Source organism: Ambystoma mexicanum, chromosome 1q (genome assembly GCF_040938575.1).
Source record: "Ambystoma mexicanum isolate Mex_15411 chromosome 1q, UKY_AmexF1_1, whole genome shotgun sequence".
NCBI classification, from domain to species: Eukaryota; Metazoa; Chordata; class Amphibia; order Caudata; family Ambystomatidae; genus Ambystoma; species Ambystoma mexicanum.
This window is the reverse complement of record NC_090922.1, coordinates 1019184774-1019208092: the sequence shown is the minus strand read 5'-3', so window position 1 is coordinate 1019208092 and position 23319 is coordinate 1019184774. Positions and strand designations below refer to the sequence as shown.

Genomic DNA, 23319 nt, shown 5'->3' with positions numbered 1-23319 from the left:
TAACGTGACCAAGCAGCACATGGGGCTGTTTTTGTGTCGGTGTTTCTCATCAGCAAAAGCATAATATCTGCAGCACATGGTTCTCATGTTCCGTTGCGTTTGCATTGCTGCTTTTCCAGGCGGTTCTGAATTTAGTCTCCTCGATTGGCAACCATCTACAATGTCTTCGCTCTTCTGTAAACACAACCGCAAAGGATTGCTTTGTTCATGCCGGGAAAATGACATCTGGAGGAACCCAGTAAACGCGATCTTGGCTTAGGCCCGCCACCAGATGGCAGCAGTTAGACTCCCAGCCGCGCCGAGAGCAGTGCTCCCGCAGCGTCAGCGCGAGCGTGCGTCTGTTTGATGTTCCTGCAATTCCCTCCGCGTTATCAAAAGGCACGCACGCTGCTCTGCAGACTGCACCTTGATACTGTACTCCAGGCGCAGAAAGCCCTTCGTTCTCTTTCTTTTCCATGGGAAAAACACGTCCTTCCTCAGCTAGAATGGGAAAAGCAGTAGCCGAGGTTCAAGTGTTTAATGTTTTCCTAGTTTCTTGTCTGACATAAAGAGGCGTTAAATAAGTTCATAATGGCAGCCATGCATTATTGAACTAAATAATAATGTAAAGCTTTTGCTAGTTTTTGTTAGTGTTTAATAGTCTAAATGATTAGGCCACCAGGAGTGCAAAATACATCAGAGTAGAATGCACAGTGCCCCTGAATAGGAGGGTAAAAGACATCTGAGAAAGAATGTACAGTGCATCTGAATAGGAGGGTAAATACATCTAAGAAACAATGTACAGTACATCTGAATAGGAGGGTAAAATAAATCTAAGAAACAATGTACAGTACATCTGAATAGGAGGGTAAAATAAATCAGAGTTAGAATATGAAGTGCATCTGAATAGGAGGGTAAAATACATCTGAGAAAGAATGTAAAGTGCTTCTGAATAGGAAGGCAAAAGACATCTGAGTAATAATGTAAAGGGCACCTGAACAAGAGGGTAAAATACATCAGAGTTAGAATATAAAGTGCATCTGATTAGGAGGGTAAAACACATCTGAGGAATAATGTAAGGGGGGTCTGAATAGGAGGGTAAAATACATCAGAGAAAGAATGTAAAGGGTATCTGAGGGTCAAGTTACAGTGCAACATGCTAAAAATAAAACTATGGTTCAGAGGGTTGCCCAGAGCAATGTCAGTGGTTATGATTATTTAAAAACCTGTCCATCCATTGATGTTTGGTTTTGGTTTGTCTCACTGGTTGAGAGAGGTTTTGCCTAGAAAGGAGTCCCTTGCTCTATATAAGAACAAGCTAGGACTCGCTGATACTGAACCCCATATAATGGCTGATACTGCTTCGTTTACCATGCAGGGTGCACATAAGCTAGCAGTTTGGACATTGATATGTGGCAGGACCAAAAATGATTTGTATTTGACTGTTCACCTCCTGTATTGTCTCCAGCAGGGAAACAGCCAATAGGACAGACTATAGAACATTCACCAGAGAAACACTAGTGGTTATGATTAATGGAACATATTTAACTCATGACCTTTTGATTTTAGTTTGTCTACTTCATTAAGAGAGGATAGGCCTAGACATAGGTCCTTTGCTCACTGTGTTGTAGAGAACACATTGGTATGGAACAGGGCCAAAACATGTATGCTGTTGCTTGCATCCCCATAGCCTATTAGTTTGGTCTGGAATTCTCTGATTGATGGCAGGACCAAGCACCAGCTGGTGCAGGGCTGGTTCCCTTGTGTAATGGTGCAAATGGGCTAAACAGGCACAGTTTGCAAAGTTGGCTAGAGGTGTGGGGTGAAATAGACCCGGATGCCCCCAAGTAAAAGGCCTACTCTGAAATAATGTGGAAAATGAGGCTAGGCAATCAAAGTGAAAAGGATTGAAACTGGGCCCCAAACGTCAAGACGCCAACTACCTGGCATAAAGGAAAGACATTCGGCAAGGTTTGCCAAATTATTGGAGAGCTGAAGTAACATTCTCAGAAACAGCAGTGCCCAGAATATTAAATGAAAATGCTGAGACTGGTTTCAAGCCTTCGCAGCAAAATGAAGCATTTTTACTGTGAAAGAAAGAAATGCATGAATATTCGTTTTCCCTTTATCTAAAGTAATGCTCATTAAAGTGTCCGCAAGACTTTCAAAATATGAACTTGGTTTCCGTCATACTGGGATGCTGAACTAGGTTTAGACCGCTGCAGTAAAATGAAGGCCTTTCACGGCTGAAATGAACCAAAACAGCATTTCGATTTTGCCTCCAAAGTGACAAGCTGCAAAGCCAGATGTGCACCAAAGCCTTTAAAATTGAATTATGATGCCCTCATTTAACCCCCGTATGCAGGGAACAACTTTGCAGCAACACTTCTACATGTTAAAATTGTGCGCCTTTCAAGCGTTATTTTAAAGTGAAATGTGAGTTAAAAGGCAATGTTGGCAGTGGAGGAAGGCCATGGGTTTTTCTTTGCTTGTGATTTCTTCAAATGTGAAACTGAAGTCTTTCCTTGGTTGTCCTGGAAACCTAGAAAGGCCTGCAACTTAAATATACAAAGAATAGGAGGCTTAGAGATCGAACTCACGGTGTGGACAAGATAAGGGCAGGTCTGCTCTCCAGTTCTATGACCCCAGGTCCCAGAAGCCGCAATAAAACATTCATTAGCTCGTCATTAGCCTTTGGAATGTGCAGACTAATCTAAACACAGAGCTCTGCTGATGTCATGTGCTCCAGGAAGGTGGGGCCAGGGTAAATGTGTTGGGTTTGACTGTCCATTGTGTAAAATGGGAGAAATGGTTTTCATCATGTAAAACTGATAATAATTGTCGCATAATAGTCATGGTAGTATTTCTTTTCTGAAAGGTGAAAGTTAACCACTTCTCACTATCTAAAAACGATTTTTGTGGGACCTACACAACCCAAGTTATTTAGGAAAATGTAATGTGGCCCTCCTTGTGAATGTGAGAGAGATGAAAGGTTGATTAAAACATGAAAAATATTATTTATATGCTGCCCACCAAGGCCCATAGTTTTCACTGATATAATTTTGGAGTAAATGAGAAAACACTGTAGCTTCGCACAGGAATGACCTAAGAAACCTGATGAGGTTTAGGTGATTCACTGAAAAATATAGTGTTAAGAAATACCTTCATATTTGTCAAAATATGGAGATTAAGGGCACTTGTCATGCAGTGAGATTTCTATGTCCCTGAACCAGACGAAGCCCCCTATCGAAGTAAGATGATGGAGGGGTCTCCTCCCCCAGGTGTCCCAAAGCACTCTCACATTTTATGGGCCTATCAACACACAGATGGGAGTGGACTAGTTACACTCCACCAATCCCTTCTGCGGGAACTATGACACATTAGTTATGCCATTTACTCCGCCTCAGATGATGGCTCTTTCGACTAACCCATGAGGTGATCTACTGCCGAAATCTGGAGCAAGATCCCAGCAGTAGCAGTGAGAGACCTAGCTTGCAGAGGAGCCAGGAGAGTAGAAGCTGACCTGGGACCACTTGGTGGACTCAGCAGAGATCCTGGCACCCTCTGATGTCCAGCACAGACCTCTCCTGCAAGTAGAAATACCCCAAGCCATAAATTGTGTAGAGGAGGAGCCAAGAACCCTTACTCCAACCTCCCCACCCATATTATCTGTCTGAAACGAGAGTATGAGACATACACGGAGCAGGTGAACAGACAAACAGCAAGTACCAATACCTAAGAAGATCTGGGAGGTAAGGTACCCATTGAGAAAACCATACCTGCATACAAGAAAATATGATGGCCATTTGAACGAAAGATGAATGGTGACATCACACAGAATCGATCTGACGTCTGTAGAAGAGATGCAGAGACCAGAGAATGCAGATATTCTATAAGGCATCAAGGATAAGTGACATCTTGGGATCAAGGTGAAAAAGCTTATGCCATAGAACCAGATTAAGATATTAAGCTAGTTTATACATGTACACATGCAAAAGAAATGCAAGCAGATGAAGTAATCTTGAGGCTAGCTTTATAGTAAATAGATTGCAGCAAGCACACATATGCCTATATATATATATATATATATAGGCATATGGATGAGTAAAAGATGAATGTTTCAACTACGCATTATAAGCAGTGCTGGACATTAGCAAGAAGGTCTAATTTCAGTGTGTCGCAGTTAAAAAGCAAATTGAATTACAAAATGAATCTCAGCAGAAGGAGTTGGATGAGTAAAGACGCCAAGGTCATATGAAACTGGAGTGAACGGACATTGGATACAATTTGTGTCAAAGAACAGAAATTCCTGGTCAGAAGGCTTGGTCAAAACAAAAGACGTCAGAGGACTATTAGAAAATAGTATTTTAATACACTAAAAGGCTTGATTCCATGGTCTCCAGTGACATGGAAGAATGAAGTTGGAAGAACGAGGTGGTCACACCTACGCATAAGGGCAGAGTGTGCCCACACTCGTTAAAATGTCTCCGAGCACAGTACAAACTCAAGGCCAGGTTTCAAAGCCCTAACTGACACTGGACTATTGAGGTGATGATTGATTGATTTGCTAATTGTTGGGAAGCTAGTGTTAAGACGAGCTCACCAGCCCCGGGATGTTCAGTCTGCATGCTGCTAGACGTAGTTTGAAAAGTACTGATGGGGGTTGGAAGCCAACCAACTGTAGAGGACTGCGTCATTAAGTGTCCTATAGTTTGTGTAGCCAATGAGACATTGTGTATTTAGTGACATTCATAGTGGCCATTTTAAGGGGAGGGCTTAGTTGCCCCACCTGATGTTAAGTACCCTATCACTTTCCTTCACTGTTCTATAATGACATGGAACTTATACTTAGATATTCAATTAGTGCCTATCACTTCCTTCAATAGGTTTTTGTAGTTTGCCACGGAGGATGACGTTGGTAATGATGCTGGTCAACACGCCACTGATGATGATTGTGCCTAACATAAGCTCAGTTTTTTTGTAAGATTCGTTGAGTAAGAGGATCGAGCGAGTGCTGATATTTGTTGTTCTCCCTATTTTAGATAATTGACATTAAAACAGACTTCCTTTTGCCAAACTACCTGAGTCATTTTGATTATTGATATATGAATAAAATCTGCATCCCCATCCATCTCAAGGGTAATTGCTACTCATCAAAGGGGCTGGGATATCCAGTTCAATTGCATACACCCTTAATTGAAAATCCCCTCCACTGTTTGCCTATGTGTGTTAGCAATTCCCCACTGAAAAAGCCCTTGCTTGCCAATGTAGATCTTTAGTATATTTCTCTAAGTAAATCAATAAATCAATTAATTTCCCCATTGATTTCACAGCATTTGTATTGTTGGAACTCAAATCCAACCATCTTTTCCCAGTGTATTGTGAACTGGTATAGTCCTAAAGAGTTGCCAAAAGAATTAACTTCAAAAATCCCTGTTTCCGTGTGTGTCCCATTGTAAGGTGCAAACAAAATTGTTTCCATGTGTGTCCCATTGCAAGGTGCAAACAAAATTGTTCCTATTTCCCCATTGTAAGGTCAAAACGAATTCCCATTGGCATTCTCTTTCACATTGCCCGTGTGTTCAACATCCCCAAAACCGATTTTCCCCTTGGGCACTGACTAGTATTATCTAAAGCCCTGTGTGTCTTCTGAGTGTAAGCAGAACAAAGTCCCTTCTTTTTTATTTCTTTCCCGTAGCAATAGTGATAAATAATGTAAACCCCATTCTTCCATTGTGCTGTGCCAAACGAATTTTCCCCTTTCCTTTCTGTCTCCGATATTGTTTCTGCGGGCACCACACCAAACTTGATTTTCCCCTTGTATTCCTACTCCCTGCCACTGACTTACATTCAAAGGAATCAAGTACAATTGATGTTATGGGGGTGAGGGCCACAGGGAGAGTGCTTAACCATTGTGCTATCGTTGTGTATTGAATTGTTCTTCTTCTGTTTTGTAATTAAAAAGAAGGATTTGTGACTGTATATCTTAACCTGGTCGCTTTACAGGAGTCATTGCGTTTTGTGTTGCCACAACATTGGTGGCTGTTGTAATTTGTTGGTTCTAATTTGCCATTAAATAATAAATTAATACATATCTTATAATTACACACCGGGGCCTGGTTCCTAGTCCATTGTGACACAGGGTTTTTGTGGAGGTTGGGTGCGTGACAGGTTGGAGGCCTTCTCAAGAAAGGATCCGTACTGTAGAAATAAAAAGTGTTTTTATTGTACGGTAAGGAGATCCGTGTAATAAACCGTGATAGAGGAATGCCAGTGGTTATGTTTAATTCAAAAAACTTTCCATCATTTATTGGTTGAAGGTAAAGTACAAAACAAAAGCGGTGATGGCTGTAAGGTTTAGAATTAATGTTAATCTCTGGCATTGCTCTGGGCAACCCTCCAGACCATCGTTCTTCGCCTGCCAACCCATTCCAAAAGGGGACAGACCATATGCAAATCAGGCTTGGTCCCACATCAAAAGGAACTGTTGGCCAGGCAGCACCATTTATACCCTGAAAATCATCACTTCCAGTAGCGGCGGCGACAAGGTGGTTTTTGCGGGACTGTCATGGTTTTTGCTACTCTGTCCCCCTTTCTCATGTTTCCATTGGAAACTGCAGTGGTCCCGGTTTTTGTTAGTCGGTCTTCATAGCTGACAGGCATGAATGCATAATCTCACACAGAAGAAATGTTGCATTTTACAATTTAAGATAGTGTTAGCGTGTGATAAATTAATTATAATATGTGTTTATTTGAACAATAACACTTAAACTCCCCTCTCCTCCATCCACTACTGAAGTATAGTGCCTTGACAGCCACTTTCAAGAGTTAGTCCTACCTTTATGTTAGTTGCCCCGTCCTGTTTTTTAACTTTTTAAATCTGGTCACCCTACCTTGCTACCTACACTAGAGTTTGCTTTTGTGTGTTCATACTCTGTATTATTATAATTCACAATAAGTCCATAAAACGCTATGCCAAGTTGATGGGAGAGTTGTTAACAATTTATGGACAAAAGTGTCTGCAAAACGCTTAAATGGAAGATCACTCACAGGAAGTCCATGTTGCCCAGGCATTCCAGGTTTTCCCACATTTCCAGGCGCACCGTCTGATCCAGGGAAACCAAGAGCTCCTCTTGGCCCAGGTGGACCTGTCTTTCCCTTGAAGTAAACATTAAATGCAAATTACCACAATGTCCGAGCTAGGTTTCCATACTGCAGCAAGAATGTTAGCACGGGTAATCTCTCTGACACATCTTAAACAAACATATGAGACAAAACAAAATGAAGAGAAATGGCATGAACAGGTACTTATCATTACTCACGGTATCTCGCTGCCTTGGGCAGCTGCCAGCGACCCACAGCTACACCTCCTGTACATGTGTGGAATGCCAGCTATGCACAACAATCAATCTAAAGTATCCGTACACATTTTCCATCCAACTACTATTCTTGGCCCTTTATATGTTAGCATTTACAAGCAATGCTGTCCCCTATGGGAATTTGCTTTCAATTTATGTCACCGGTATGCAATGTTAAGACCATTACTCTATTCAAACATGCCAAGCTGCTAATGGCCAACAGGAAGTATTCGGGCGAAAAACCCGAAGAGGAGTGGATATGTATGGGATAATGGTGAACTATCACTACCTTGCACAAGCGATCGGGCCTCAACGAGATGCAAAGGACTGAACAGGGACTGAACCCAGTGCAACGTGTGAGAGCTGAACAATGGCTTTTGGGGAAATGCAATTCTGGCAGCTGAACTGCCAGACTATTGTGCAAGTCTATGCAAAAAGGACGGGCATACTCGTCCTTGGCACTCGAGGGGTTGCTTTGGTCTACCTACCCTCTCCTGCTACTAGTATCTAAATGGTAAAGAAGAACACAAGTGTTCTAGTGGGAGGTGGGGAAAGATGAACTGGCATGCTCCATCTTCTAATGTTTGCTTATCGGGGTAACACTTATCAAATCATCCAGGCTTATAGGTCCAGGATCTCAGGACTCCTCTACGCCCTAAGTGACGGAGCACAGTTCACTTCTTCATGCTCTTCTTTCTGTTTGTTCTGGGTATGGTGGGGGGTCTAATGAGGCTAAGCGGGTGTATTTCATGGATGCGTAGGGAAGATCCAGCAAGTATGGTAGGGCTCAGAGGCCAGCAGCAGGGCCGGATTGTTCTAGGGCAACTCTGTGGCCAGGTGCGATCTTTTCAGAGGGTAGTTAGGTGGAAATGCCAAGTGCCTTACCCCACATATGAGGGTGTTTCACATACAGTTCATATACAGTCAGTATCCAGTGGTAAAGATTCCTGGGAAAAGGTCACCAGTGGGCGACATTTCCCCAAATTTGCACTCCCAAGAAAATCAAGCCCTTTCTCCAAATATTCTACAGCTGGAGAATATAATAGGAAGTAATATCGATCCTACAATATGTGAGGGAAGGCTTTAAGGGGTGCAGGAAAAAAATCACCTATCTGGCAACTTTTTCCCAGGCGACATTATCACATAGAACCATACAGTCACTTGCTTTTTTTACTTGCTCGTTTTATTTCTTTGGAAAGTGGGCAAGTAAGAGCAGGGCGGACTTCCTGACACAGTTTTACAGCACACACAAGACTAAAAGTGGACACTCTAAGGTATAGTGTGCCTGTGTCTGCTCCAGCTCCTCCTCCTCCGTGGAACTCTCTGTACGTTCTAGGAAATCGGTGTATGTATTGTCGTCATTCCACAAACCAAGGCTCGCAAATCTTACTCATGCCATTCTCACAAGAACGGATTCATGGCTAGAGAAAAAGGCCTTTTCTTGGGTGTTGGCTTGCAGATTCCCAGTCTACAAGCAGCCAAATCACAGAAAGGTATTTCTGGAGCCTTCCAGGAGCGGGAATGCGGTGATCTGTTCAGAAGCATAGAGCTATATCCCCGGAGGCGTGTGATCTGAGACGCCACTTTTGAATAAGGTGCTAAGCTAGTCTTCATGTGGAGCTTGGCGCATAGAGCCACTGTAGCGCATTGCTGCCATGTCGCGCTACAAATGCAGCAGTTGCTGCACTATTGCAGGATGCGCCCTGACTTTCAGACCAACCGAGCTCCAAGAGCCACCCACAAATACGATAAGAATAAATAGGATAAGAGCCACAGTTCATTCTCACTCCAGGGAATGATGTAGATGCGACACTGACAGATAGCGACCTAAGCAACAGTTCTGTAGAACATGTCGCACCACCCGAATGAGGGAGATGGGTTCCGTCTGTCATCTATATATACAGAGGGACCATGATACCCCTGTCAAGCAGAATACAATATAGCGCAGACAGAACTAGACTTAAGATTCAAGGTACTGATTTAAGACCAAACAAACAGAGGGCAAACCCAAGGAGCACAACATGTGATACAAATACTGCTGTAGCTATTAGTCAATTACAACTAAGGGGATTGCCATTACATACGGGGAGAATACTGTATGTCAGTAAGATCCAATCCATAGGCCTACCACCGGCAGAAACTGCCACTGGGATAATTACCGCCGGTGGTCAAAATCCATATTGTAAAACAAAAAACAGTCAGCCTTTGCGTATTTACTGGTCAGACTAAGACCAGCTTTTACTTATTCTTGAAAAAGATATCACGCACCACTAGCTGCTGCGGTGTGAAGAATGCGCCATGTGTGTACAGCATCCACTCATTTGATAATGGAAGCGTGCTTTGTGCATTGGGGGTCACAATATATGACCTGCAGTATTTTTACCACCCACATGCAGTAATGACCAATTTTGGTATTTAACCCCAGAAAAGCAGAAAAATATGTGTTCCGTCGACTGTATTCTTTTAATGCTGGTGCAATTAACCTTCGGGGCTCTTATCCCTAGCAGAAATGTCATACCTCCAGCAGTAATGTGTAATTGCATTACTGTCGGTAGTATATCCCAACAGAGTTGTAATCTGCTGGTATTTTTTTGGAATCATCAATACTAGTCTTTTTCAGCACAGTTCTTGTACTCCCTTGTGCTCTCCTTTCCGAATAGTCTGATTCCAACTTTGGTTGGAGATACTGCTTTGGTAGACAACACCGGAAGTCTGTGGTGCATGTCAGCTCCTATTTATTGGACTGCCTTAAGGAGAGGGAAATCAGTGCGAGTGTGTGTGCCTGTGTGCGCGCACGTGCACACGGTTTTATGGTGTGGTTGTACCTCACAAAGAATGTCCTCAGTATGGCCAAATCAGTCTATAAAATCATCCACCTCATGAGTTTAGAGGCCTTTGAAGTGTCCACTAAGCATTAACACTATATGTATAGAACATGACAGCAGATATGGAATGTAAAGTCCAGCTTGCTTGCTTGCCTTTGCCATCTGCAATGCTGTAGTCCGTCCTTTTGTGGAGGTTTATCGAGAAAATGTCAGGACTTTCTCACAGTTCATTGGCGGGAACGTCTGGATCGCCTGCACTTCTACAGGTTGTGAGAGGCAGGATCTCACAGCAAATGAAGTGTGGAGGACTGACATCCTGATTTAGTACTAGCCAATCACCAAAGACTGCTAAATATAAGGGGGCTTTACTAACCTGTGTAGGAGGAGAAATGACGGCAAAGTGTGGCACTGGACAAATATGACCCAGGTGATATGCATCTTACATGGACAACCTTTGCTTCTGCATTGATGAAGCACTTTGCATTTTGAGCATAAGCGTCCGGGCTGAGACAACAGAGCCCCATACAGAACCTCCTGTATTATTGGTAACTACCAATGAATGAACAATATCACCTCTTATAGTGAAAGAGTGTATGGATTTATTTACTTGCTATAGCAGAAAATTTGTATTCGAGGAACCATGCAGGGCAGACATTTGCACAGCTTGGTCATTAGAAGATCATTTAATGCTTTGTCTGGAAAAGGGAAGATTTTAGAACCTTGCATAAGTAAAGCAGGGTGTGTAATTGAGAGGAGCTGGGAGCTCTTTAGATCTTGCTTGTAGCCTAGAAGAGCCTGGTTAGCTTGACGCAAACACCTACATGGAGCTGATTTTGGCTCCACAGGCCAACTGATGCAGAACAAATAAAACCTAGATGAAGTTAACTCTGTGCTTATGGGACAATATATGCATAAACATTAGGACACATCTATATGGCATTTAAAGCATAAGGAGTCATAAGTAATGGACACAATGATATGTTTGAATCTTAGGTGAAGTAAGACTTGCAGATCGCTATGTACTAGCTCCTCGTTCCCCAGTGGGAGCTCCTGGTCACTAGTCCATGCTGGATACCCAGGAGCCACTTTTAGCTCCTTCTTATCCAATCTTAATTTCGATCCCTGTTAAAGTGGCCAGGAGCGAGTTCCAATGGCAGTTTATTCCAAGCTTCGGGATTGTGGACAACAATTGACTATCTGTCGCTATTTGACTGTGGTCGGTCATAAGAGTGTATTTCGTAGGACAAGGATTACAAAGAGAAGACTATATAGATTGTATTTAGACCCTGTACAAGTCAGAACGAGAATGTTTCCATAACAATGGGGAGGGAAAAAACATATAACAAACATTACAGACACGAGATTGGGGAATTGGGGAAGAGGGTATTACTTGATGACGAACAAAGGTTCCTTGCTCTGGTGTCATGTTTCATCCTGGTCATCAAGCTCTTCTGGCCCACCTGACAGTCAATCCTGCGGGTAATGCATAATGTCTTGAATACAATCTGCTGCAGGTTCAAGAGCCAGTGCAGACTTTGTAATTCCTTGCATCCGCAAACAGCACCAACAAACCTCTGCTTATATATACACCTTTACCTCGCCCTCATGTTGAGCTTATGGGACTGGGGACTAAGTACAACTCATATTCAGGTGGCGATTCACCAGTTAGCAACAGTGGTAAGTGTCATTCCATTTGATGGAATGAGCATGCTAATTCCTGCAAACTCCAGAAGAGGACCACACAATCAAACAGTCTTCCCTAATCAAACAGTGGCCACTATAAATAAGCCAGCTTTCAAGTGGCGCCACATTCAGGAGTACCACACAGTGCGTCATCACGCAGCATATGGTGCGGGACAACCTCTATGCGGCAAGTAGCTTCCACAGCACACACTGTGGTGGGTTTCACTGCTGTTATCCTCTCGGCACACACAGATCTGAAGAACAAGTGAAGAAGATTGGCGGCTTACGTGGGCGGAACATAGAATGCTTGGAAAGACTCAAGTGTTGCTGATGGACTTGTTTAGAAGCAAGTTAACTGCCCCCCACTTCACTTTCTTGACGGGATATATTAGCAGCACACGTTTTTGTAAAACTATCTTCGTATCAGATTTTATATGTTACCGAAAAATGTCCGTCTGTGCAACACATGAAGACATCATTTCTTTTTTTGCAGATATTCTATAAGGCATCAAGGATAAGTGACATCCTGGGATCAAGGTGAAAAAGCTTATGCCATAGAACCAGATTAAGATATTAAGCTAGTTTATACAATTACACATGCAAAAGAAATGCAAGCAGATGACGTAGTCTTGAGGCTAGCTTTATAGTAAAAAGATTGCAGCAAGCACCTATATATATATATATGCATATGGATGAGTAAAAGATTAATGTTTCAACTACGCATTATAAGCAGTGCTGGACATTAGCAAGAAGGTCTCATTTCAGTGTGTCGCAGTTAAAAAGCATATTGAATTACAAAATGAATCTCAGCAGAAGGAGTTGGACGAGCAAAGACGCCAAGGTCATATGAAACTGGAGTGAACGGACATTGGATACAATTCGTGTCAAAGAACAGAAATTCCTGTTCAGTGCATTCACTGTTGTAGCAACTTGAAAACACAGGATGGGAAATGCATGCAGACTACTCACAGGATTCCCAGGTTTTCCAGCTGGTCCAGCCGCTCCCTTCTTCCCTTTCATTCCCTGTCAAATCACAAGAGCCGAGGCAAGTGAGTAGGAGTTGCGTTACACCACGTGCACTGAAGTACTGTCAACACATGACAACATGTCGATCTGGTGGGTGTCACACCAGATCCTGGGGCTCAGTGAGATAACATGTAGTTAGTACCTTTAGCAATGCATCGCCAAACAAATGTCTTCTGCACATTCACCTGATTGGTGAAATATCTCCTGGTGTTTGTAGCAACATCGGGTTGTACTCTCCCCATGCGATTACAAATGCACACAACCTTATGGCATCACAGACTTTATCAAAGCACCAGGCCACGCGTCCGTGTTGAATGTAATACACATTGAAATTGACATAGGATGTCAAACACATAAAGACTAATGGAGGAAGAATGGATTTCACACAGTTCTATAAAAATACAGTGCTGTACAACCATTGCTACAGGCAAGAATCGTTTCTTCTTCAGATTGGAATATTTTCTGAACGTACAATTGCTGGAACTGTCTAAAAAGCATTTGGAATATACAGGGTGTGATTCACAGACGCGTTTTATAATGGTACGGTCCCGTAGGCAACCGCTTTGTGGATCAGGCCCCTAGTGCGGAGGATGCTTAGGGATGATCTTGCACCTCTAGTAAATGATCAGAAGAGAGTGAAGACAGACAAGGGACTGGTACCCCAGTGGGGCCACTGTAGATGCTGTAACTACGCGATAGTGCAGGATCCAGCCCCGTCTCTAGACCGAGGGTGATACTATGGCCGCAGTCCATTCTCTTGAAGTCTGCCTTCCATTTCCCCTGAAGGGGTAACTAGGCCTTTTTCTAGGAGATCCTCAATCCACCCAAATATGCCTTGTCTAAAGAAACTATTTAAAAAGGATATGCATCGAGTTACATACCAAGGCATGTAAGGGGCTACTATCCTCGAAATGTTGAATGCTTTGTTACCTAGTAGGACACCTACACACACATATATAAGCATCCACGGGCTCTACCACAGAGGCCAACAGAATTTCAGCTGATCACGCTGTCTCCTTAGGGCGGAGGGGTAAAGGCACTTGGGGGTGCAGCTTGCGGCACCTTGTTCAAGAACCATTCATAATTTATATCGGAATATATTACTATTATTGTAAGGGCATTTACTGAGCCTGGACCTAGCTCCAAGAAGCAACATAGCGCTTTACAAGTCATAGAGGGAAGTGCACATTAAGGGAAGCAGAGGAATGAAGGCAGTGGGGAGCTAACAGGAGAGGAGGGGGTGGGCAGTTTGATAACAAGGGATCTGCAAGCAATCAGCGGAGGAAACAATGGGGAGCCCATCACCCATTCTCATGGTCCATGTCTGGCTCTTTATTGTCTGATGCAAGAAAGGACATTAAGACTCATTTTTTTCAAAGGTTTGATGGCAGGCACTCCGGATGCGAACCTTTGTGTATACATGCCCCTCCTCACACACATGCACATGAACCCCCACACACACAACCCCACTTCCCAACACATCTATGCTCATTTCTGGTTCCACCTGCCTCATTGATATGTTCCAGTGAGAAGGCCACATGGAGGGAAGAAGAGAAGCCTGATTATCATTTAAAATATCATGACTGATTCTAGTCAAGCCTCCTGGCCTGGCCAATCAGGAGGCAGGGCAATCATATGCATCCAATGCAGGGATTTTTAACAGTGCTCTGAACAAGAAGCTGCTCGGGTTGGCTATATTATTTGGGTAGTAGGTTGTATGCATAACACTGAGATAAAATAGCTAGGCAAGCCTTTTCCTACATAATATTCCTACACTCAGAATACCAAGGGCAGATATTTCAGATGCAATGCTTTCTGAATGATGTACATTTCTCTGTTTGACAGAAACATTGTTATGGATGTGTTTGCACAGGCCCCTCGTGAGGTCTGTGTTATCATCTAACCTAAAGATAGAACAGGGCAACCCACAAAAGGAAAAGGCCAGCCCTCCAAGGGCAGCTGTAGCAGAGCAGTCAGGCTTAACTTCAGGAGGAAAGAAGGCTGGTAAGAAAGTACAAATGATCCCAATAGACACCACAAAAGAACATGCCACACTGGTATACCGAAAAAAAAACGCACTGTATTTCTAAGGTCACAAAAAAAATATTTATGATGGAAAAAATAAGTCCTGAGGTTATCCAGAACACATAACAGAACATGGCATAAGTAGATACATTTTCACGTAGCGAGTTGTAGCCTTTAGATGTAGTTAACAGAAGATTCCAATATCCAACACAGACAGGAGGTCAATCAAAATCTAAGTGATATTTTTGGAAGGCAATTTCTAGGCTCAGAAGGATGTAGTGGCAGGGGGACTTCAGCATTAGTCCCTCTCACCACCAAAATACACGAGAAACCCCCCAAAATAAGCATTGGGAAAGCAAAATTAGTCTCATATTGTGAGATTGCTGAACCATAAATAGTGGGATTCAGCCCTAAGACAAATAAAGACACATTCCAACTTGTAAGACCTACATAAAGAAAGGATATTGATTTACTGGGGTGTAAAATGCTATCATAGTCTCTTCTCATCTTCCATTGAGCTGTTCATTTTAAGTGTCAGAGTCAGAAACAGTCTCCATAATCAGAGGTCTGAAGATTGCCCCAGGAAAAGAATGAGAAAAGGAAAATGACATTCACTGTCACTCCTTTAAGAAGGGATTGAGTTCTAAAAGTGCAGCTAAAGATGTGTTCAAAATATAATCCTACGCTCTGAGCACAGTGGACAAAATCAGTTTCACCACTGCCTGTCCTTCATCCATCCTCGATTTTAAGCGCCTACCTGCAGCTGAACCATACAAAGATCCAAGTCTCTCTCCTAGGAAATGGCCCCAAGCATGTTCAAATCCAGGACTGGCTGACTGACAGGAAGGCTGATGGAACCACGCCTCGATGCTAACCCAGTGCAAATCCTCTTCACTTTACATTTGACTGTGACCTTTCATGTAAAACAGACATCACCAAGGCCCAGACAGCATGGTTTCAGCTTTCACTGCTCCACAAAGTCAGCCCTTTAATCCCTGTCCCGAGTTTCAGAACAATTGTCCGAACCCTGATCATCGCTCACCTGGATGGTGGCAACATTCTACTTGCAGTAGTCCCAGACAAGAAAGTTTGACCGCATCACGCCCACCCTCAAGGAGCTGCACTGGCTACCCCTTCAAGCATGTATCATGTTCAATACATTCTGCATCACCCACAAAGCAGTTACAACCAAAACACAGCTCTACTTGGTGGGGAAACGCACCACCTCTGGAGGCACTTTCGGAAGCCACAGCACCACCAGGGTGGAAACAAAGAACTGCAAGAGGGAAAACAGGAAACAGGCAATTTTCCGATTTGCACCCTGCATCTGGTATAAGGTGCCAATGCAGGTAAGACTCTGTCCCTCCATGCAACATTTCAGGAAGGTTCTATGTCAGAATACTGATTAGCTGAGGAAAATTAGCAAAACTCCCCCTTTCCTATTCTTTTTTTAAAATGTATTTATTTAGTTTGATTTAGTTGATACACAACTTTTGAAATATATGCAGAAATACACAATAATACAAAAGCAACAAAAAAGAGAAATGGAATAAAATACCAAGGGTACAAAAAATAAACATATTAGACAAAAACAATGGATAAAAACAAAAAACTTTACATTTCATATTCTTTTCACCTGATGTATTTGCCCTTTATTTTTCCTGATTTCCTTCTCCCTTTCCATGACTCTTTTTTATTATAAGTATACATGCAGGTTGCCAGGAAAACATTTGTCAAAATAAGTCTTTGTTTCATTCGGCTTGTCAAACTGGCCTTAGACATTCACATACTCATTGCAGGAGAACCTTCACCAAAGCATTCACATTACTATGATATCATGCTAAAGAACAGGGGTCTGCAACCTGCGGCTCTGCAGCTGTTTGGACTGCAACTCCCATGATCCCTCACACTTGACTTTGCTGGTTAAGGCTAATGGGAGTTGTAGTAAAACACATCTGGAGAGCCAAAGGTTGCAGACCCCTGCTATAGCGCTTCCTATCAGCCTCTGCCTCATCTTCACCTTTACCACATGTTTCACCTTCCTCTTTCCTGTGCCCTCCGAATTCCTTCCTTTTCTTTAAGTTTTATAGTTAGAATTTATGTACACTGATTTTAGATTTTGCTGGCAAAGGCTGATAACTGATTGCACATAAAATTGAAAATTGGACAGTTGTTTAACTGTGGGTCATTTAGCATTTCAAATGCAGCAAAAGTCTGTCCTGAATTAAATTAAGTTTACAAAGAAATATATTTTGCGGATCCTGCAGTTCAAGCGTTTGTGTTACAACATATTTGTTTTAGCACTGTGAGTATTCCAGAAAATCCTTTATTGTCTGGCCAAAGCGTCTTTTCATCATATGGGAAATCGGTCCCCATATTTGGTCCATATGCATGCTTTATGTATATTTGAGTTCTGGTGAAGTTGCTTCTTTAAGTCTTGAAGCAAAAGGTTTCATCTGGTCACCCTGTAAAACATTTTACCAGATGATCCAGACAGAAATAAACAAAGGAAACAACAAGATGCTGGCATCATGGGTCCGTAAAAATCTGTTGCTCTTGGAAGAAATTAGTAGCTCCGAGAACTAGCTCGAGGAAAATCCAATGAAAACCGCAAAAAATTTGAAAGAACTGGACTGGTGCAAAACATTGGACACGGAAGGGAAGAATAAACTGACATCTCACTTGCCTCCAGCACCTGCAAAACTGAACAGGCCTGTAAACTACCTGGTGAAATTCCCCAACAAAAAACTTTGTTCGATCTTCATGAGAGCCAGGCTGAAGATCCTAAAAACAAAGGAAATTCAAGCAATTCGGGATAAAACAAAGTCTAACAATTGCCGATATTGCAAGGAGCCTCAAACAGTGGAAACACTAAACATTTGCTCCTCAATTGCAAAGGCCTATTGTCCACCAGAAGCATACATCTTGGCCATCTATAAACTAATTTCTGTAGTCTGGAAGAAGACTACTGGTGGGCATACTTGATAACCGGCGAATACACCAAACCGGTCATCGCAGTGGGGAATTTCTTAGAAAGCTTCAATCTGGATTTGAAATAACTTATAAAAGGAATGGATCAGAAACTGAAGGACATCTATTCACTAATTGACTTTTCTTCCAAAAAAGGAAAAGACAAAGTTAGAGAAAAAAGGAAAAGAAGAATTCATATTTTTAACAAGGCGCAACACTTGTAAAAACTAGAAATAGTTACATTTAGTCCAAAAAAAATATATATATGTATATTTTTTGTGGTATCTGCTATACATAAACCGTTGCCATTTATTGAAAAATTGACACACTTGACTGTGCCAGTTCCAAAGAAAATGTGTTGTCTATTTCTCAAAATAAGAAACACTGTTCTTCACAGGGTGGGCAATGAACTCACCTGCTTGGCCCATATCTCTAAAAAGTATTTACATTTGTGTTTCCTTTTGGATTACTAAAGTTAGGCCCATCCTTAGGGGCCTTTGGACAATTTCAACTGAAATCTGCCACCTCATCTTGAGATGGGTGCGGGGTGAGGCCTACAATGCAGTGGCTGCCTTTCTTTGTTCTACTATGCAAAAGCCAATAACCCCTCCCGTGTTAATCTATGCCTCTCACCCCCACCTCTCCATTGTTTTATCTTGGATTTTGCCACAAAATAAGCCACAAGATCCAGCTGGTGGTATACACTTGTTTCATAATGAAGCATCACAAACTAAAGGCTGTGTCACTTTAAATGGGTACTCGGTGACCAAAGATCGACCTCTTTAAAAGGTATTCATTTTTCATAGAACTGTTTTTCCCTGCTTTCAGCTCTTTGGTGTTGGCCAGTAAATATGCTTGGAGATTAATGAAGTTTAAAGTTGGGCTCATGCTATACAACCTTCATGAGAAACCCAGCAAAAGCACCACTGGAGCTTTCCACAGGAAACATCTCCATTATAATGTATGCAGCACAAAACTGCCTCAGACGTGTTTTCCCAGCTTTGGTAAGGGTCACCCCAAACATCATTTTTAAAAGGGGCCCCCTGAGCCTCCACGCATCTTCTGCTGACCCTGATTAGAAGCCGGATATGCAGGCCAAGTAATGGATAGCAATTTCTGCAGGGTATTCAATTAAGCAATAGGCCCCTGGCAGGTTGGGCATTGCCCCATCAGGTAATGTGAGGGGCCTAAAGGTATTAATACCCCAGCCTGTAAGACTGGGATACTAAGAGCATTTTCTTTCTGAACAAAATAAAAAAATGTAAACAAAAATGGCTGCCGGGGAACGGAAAACAAAGTCTGTTTCCCTTTCCATGGCGGCCATTGAAAATGAATGCCAGAAAGTAAACAAACAAAATGGCACCATGGAAAGGGAGAAGGGTCTACAAGTTGTCCCTTCTCCCTTTCATTGGTGGCCATTCAAAAAATAGGGAAACATGTAAAAAAACCAAAATGGCGGAGAAGGGACTACGTGTAGTCCTTTCTTCCTTTCCATGACGGCCTGTTGTGTATCGGGAATGGACACGTTGGGAGCTGAAATGTTCCCAGCGTGTCCGCTCCCAAAACTGACAGAAAAAAGAAAGTAAGTGCAGTTGGGAGGGCAGGGAGAGAATTCTTTGGATTGTGGGAATGGGGTGGGAGGAGGCGAACAACATTTACTTCAATCCCCAGCAGGGGAAAATGGCAACCTCCAGTCGTGTGGTGGCTCAGAGCGGGGATTACCCCATTTTGAGCCTCCTCATTGGCTGATTGGCTGCCACTTCCCCCCACCCCCCGCAGGGGACAGAAAGGAAGGAATGTTCAGGAATGTTATGGGGAGAGGGATTGTCCCTCGCCGGGTACTAATTTGGATTCGAACGAAGTAATTAGCACTAAATCTCTTGATGTCTATTTATATAAATTTCCTTAAATAATAATAATAAAGAGCGGCACATTTATTTCTACAGAGAAATAGATTGGAAATAGGCACATGGTCATTCACACAACATTTACCTCTCCTTGTAATGATTGAGTCATGCAATTTGGTAAGATTATTCAAGTTCTTATCAGGGTCTGTGTTCACATTCCTGCACACACCATGTGTCTGGTATTCTGGAAGTACACACCCTCCCTTTAAACTACAGGTTTGAAGCAAACACACACAAACTATCAGAGGATTGTATCTTTAATTTTATAGGTTATATATCATTTGTAAAGGACTGTTCAACATTGGTATGGTCCCAACATGCTGTAGGTTGAACGCCCTCAGGAGACCGGAGTCCAGGTATGTTCCTTTTAGCCAAAGCGAAGTTGGGTTGGGACGGCCAGGTTCCTACTAGCTACCCATGTCAAGCAGGCACGTGGATGGGTGCTTCAAAAATGATAAGAGGGCGTGTGAGAGTAGCAGAAGTACATAATATATAATATATTAGTGCACAAGGAGAGACCATGCTCTAAGAGCAGCTCACCTAACATTGTTTATGTTTTAAGAAGCTTGTGCAACGTTTTCACGTTGCATGTCAGTAAATTATAAATCCTGAGGGCTAACCTCCTTAAGTGATTTGCGGCAGGACACGTAGCAACTAATCATAGTTTTAAGATGGTTAATGTTTATTATAGGTATCTGTACTTCGAAGCATTATAATGTTAAACATGACCGACTGTACAGACAAAAAGTTAGCTGTTTAAGGTGTGTGGTCACTCTATACACTACCATAGAGTTGTTACGGCATAAAATGTAGTCCATTATCTGTGTTTCCTAAACCTACGTGATCAAGCGGTCGGAACACTGCGAAACGCGTCATTCTTCTTACCAGGTTTCTTTTACTCCGAGGCACATTTTAATTAATAAAGCAACTTTGTGTTGCCTGGATCTCTGTAGTGATGACCTTTTATTGATGAGCGGACATTAGGATTTCTCAGCTGCTCTCAGGATTGCATCCCACTCAACCTGCTTTCCACAAAGGTTCTTTGGAAATAAATATGGTTTTTAGAAATGAAACAGCTGCCATCTTTGTTTTTGCTCGATGCGAGAGATAGCCGAGGATATAGCCGAGATTATGGGAAAATGAAACGTATGAAAAAAAAATGTGCAGGTCATAAACCATGCAAATGTCATCAGTCTAGAGGTGGGGGAGTGGCTAGGGGACACCAAGTAAATTTGGGAGTTGAAGGGGGTCTAGGGACCTTGCCTATATCTGTGAATAGCTGACATCTCAAAGCAAACTGCATCACAGAAACATTGTGTGTTGTGGGGGGAATGGGAGAGGGCAGGGGAGAGCAGGAGGCCATCTGGTGAGTGGGGGGAACTGGCACAGATGAGGGGGCACTTGACGAATGCCTAGGGGGCAAGAAAGTATTTTTCCCCCTGCCGTTTTTCCAATATTCACAGCTATAAAAACTACATATAGCTTCGGTTATCTGTAGTGCATACATAAAATGATTACAGATAGCCAAGGATATCTGTAGTTCTATACCCATGGCTATATACATTTTTTTTTAAAACAAATAGATATTTTACAGCTACAGTGATATCATGGTGAACAATCACTGTCCATGGCCTCCGGGGGTCCCATCCATGTAGTCACTAGAACAGACCATGCTTATCTTCAAAGCAAGGTAGTGGCCAGCACACTCAGGCCCTGTTGCAGAATAAAAGACCGCAAGTTACAAGACCACCTGGGGCAACACACCCCTCTCTCATAAAGCATACCTTGACCAATATGTGGCCTCTTTACTCATTTTGGCAGGATCTGCACTCTTTGGATCACTCAGGGATAGACTGGGGAGATCAAGGCGATACCCGTATACTGACTCCAGGGACCCTCATTGAATGGGGGGCTCCTCTTGCCCCTTTAGTTTACAAGCAGCCCTCAATAGGTGACAAACAGGTTACCTTATCACACTGGACAAACTACACAAATAAGGTCACCTTCAGCTGACTAAGAACTCAGACGCTCTGCTTCTGTAAAAGAAAGGTCTAGATTCCCTAAAGAGAGAGGTGTGGACCATGATGGGCATGCGTCACTGTGCCACCCCTAGCACTGACCATTGTATATGAGGATGCCAGTCCTTAATGGTCACTGTCACCCGAATCAGCATCTCATTGCCACTCTGTAAACCGAGGTGTTTGTAGAATCTCGTATCTAGTGCCCTCTCATTTGTGCCGTAGCAGAGCGCCAATCACATCACGTTCCATAAATATTTTAAACACAGCTTTTTAGCCCCCATTACTAACACAGCTAGAGATGGTAACTTCAGTGAGACTAACATTAGTGTCTACCCCAGAGGAGGATAGCTCAGGGGCAACGTGCTCACCTTGGAAGCTACACGACACGGAGCAACACAGGTTCAATCCCTGGGTCCGCGCTTAGAATCCCCTGGGTATGAAGTGTGTTGTAAATAATCTATCATATTTAGTTAAATAATTATGAATACTCTTTTGAAAATGGCTTAAACTCTCTTCCTATGAATAATATACCCAAAAGAGAAGAGGGCTTCACCTTCCACTTTCTGGTGGTCTCTTCCAGGCCCCACATCACTGGTGGGACATTTGAGGGTGATACCCTCAATGGGACGAGGCAAACCATCTAAACGGTTCCCTGTGTTGTGCATTAAACATAGGCTAATCAATAGTGCAACTCAAGTTGTTACAAACATCAGCCCATTTCTGCCTATCTATGCATATCATGCCACGCGGGGTTTCCACCGGTTCTTTTTTTTTCTGAACAGGTTGTACTGGCGGCTTAGACGGCTCAGGCGGCTCAGGCGGCTCCCTTGATAGGCAACAGCATTTTACATTATTTTCCTTTAGAAAATTAACTTACATGATCAAGTCCATGTTTATCATAGTATAAATGATATATGTACTATCTGATAAAAAATACACCATGCAACACCTACATGGCTAATGCAATGCTGCCACCAAGTGGCCAGCAGTGGTAATGAAAAGGGAAGGTGAAAAAAGCGTGGAACAAAATCACAGCACTGTTCCCAATATATTTATATATTACTTGATATTATAGTTTTACACATTTCTCTTAAATAATCTGACATGGGACTGTCTAGTTGCTGTTGTACTCTTAAGGAGACAACGTGTTGTGGAAAGGCATACAAATTAATTCATGAACAATTTCACATAAAAGAGGAGATGTTTTGGAAAATAATGTTGTAAATGAGGTAAAGGAAAAGGTATTTCTATATTGGAAAGTAGTGGACATTAATTACAGTTTTATCCACTTGTATTTTCATTTGTCAACTGATTTTCAAAACACTGGTGCACTCTAAGTTGCTGTTTTAAAAGCTGAATATAGGTATTTAGGTAACTGGAAAACAATTTTTTAAAGGGAGTTTGGCTTATTACCTACAACAAGGCAACGTCTTCAAACATAGGACATTGTAACTTTACGGTTAGAATAAACACTCAGCCTACTTAAAATATTTCCCAAATATTAACAACCCATTTCTCTAGAACT

The 23319-nt window shown here is 42.5% G+C and overlaps 1 protein-coding gene across 1 annotated transcript in view; it reads right to left on the bottom strand.

Annotated features, from left to right (window-relative positions):
• The window catches only part of COL24A1 (collagen type XXIV alpha 1 chain), a 910546-nt gene that overhangs the window by 76524 nt on the left and 810703 nt on the right, over nucleotides 1–23319 (bottom strand). The window contains exons 46-47 of the mRNA XM_069641689.1: nucleotides 12815–12868; nucleotides 7030–7137 (exon numbers count right to left, since the gene is read on the bottom strand). Coding sequence (XP_069497790.1) covers nucleotides 7030–7137; nucleotides 12815–12868 — 162 coding nt within the window. The remainder of the gene's footprint in view (nucleotides 1–7029; nucleotides 7138–12814; nucleotides 12869–23319) is intronic.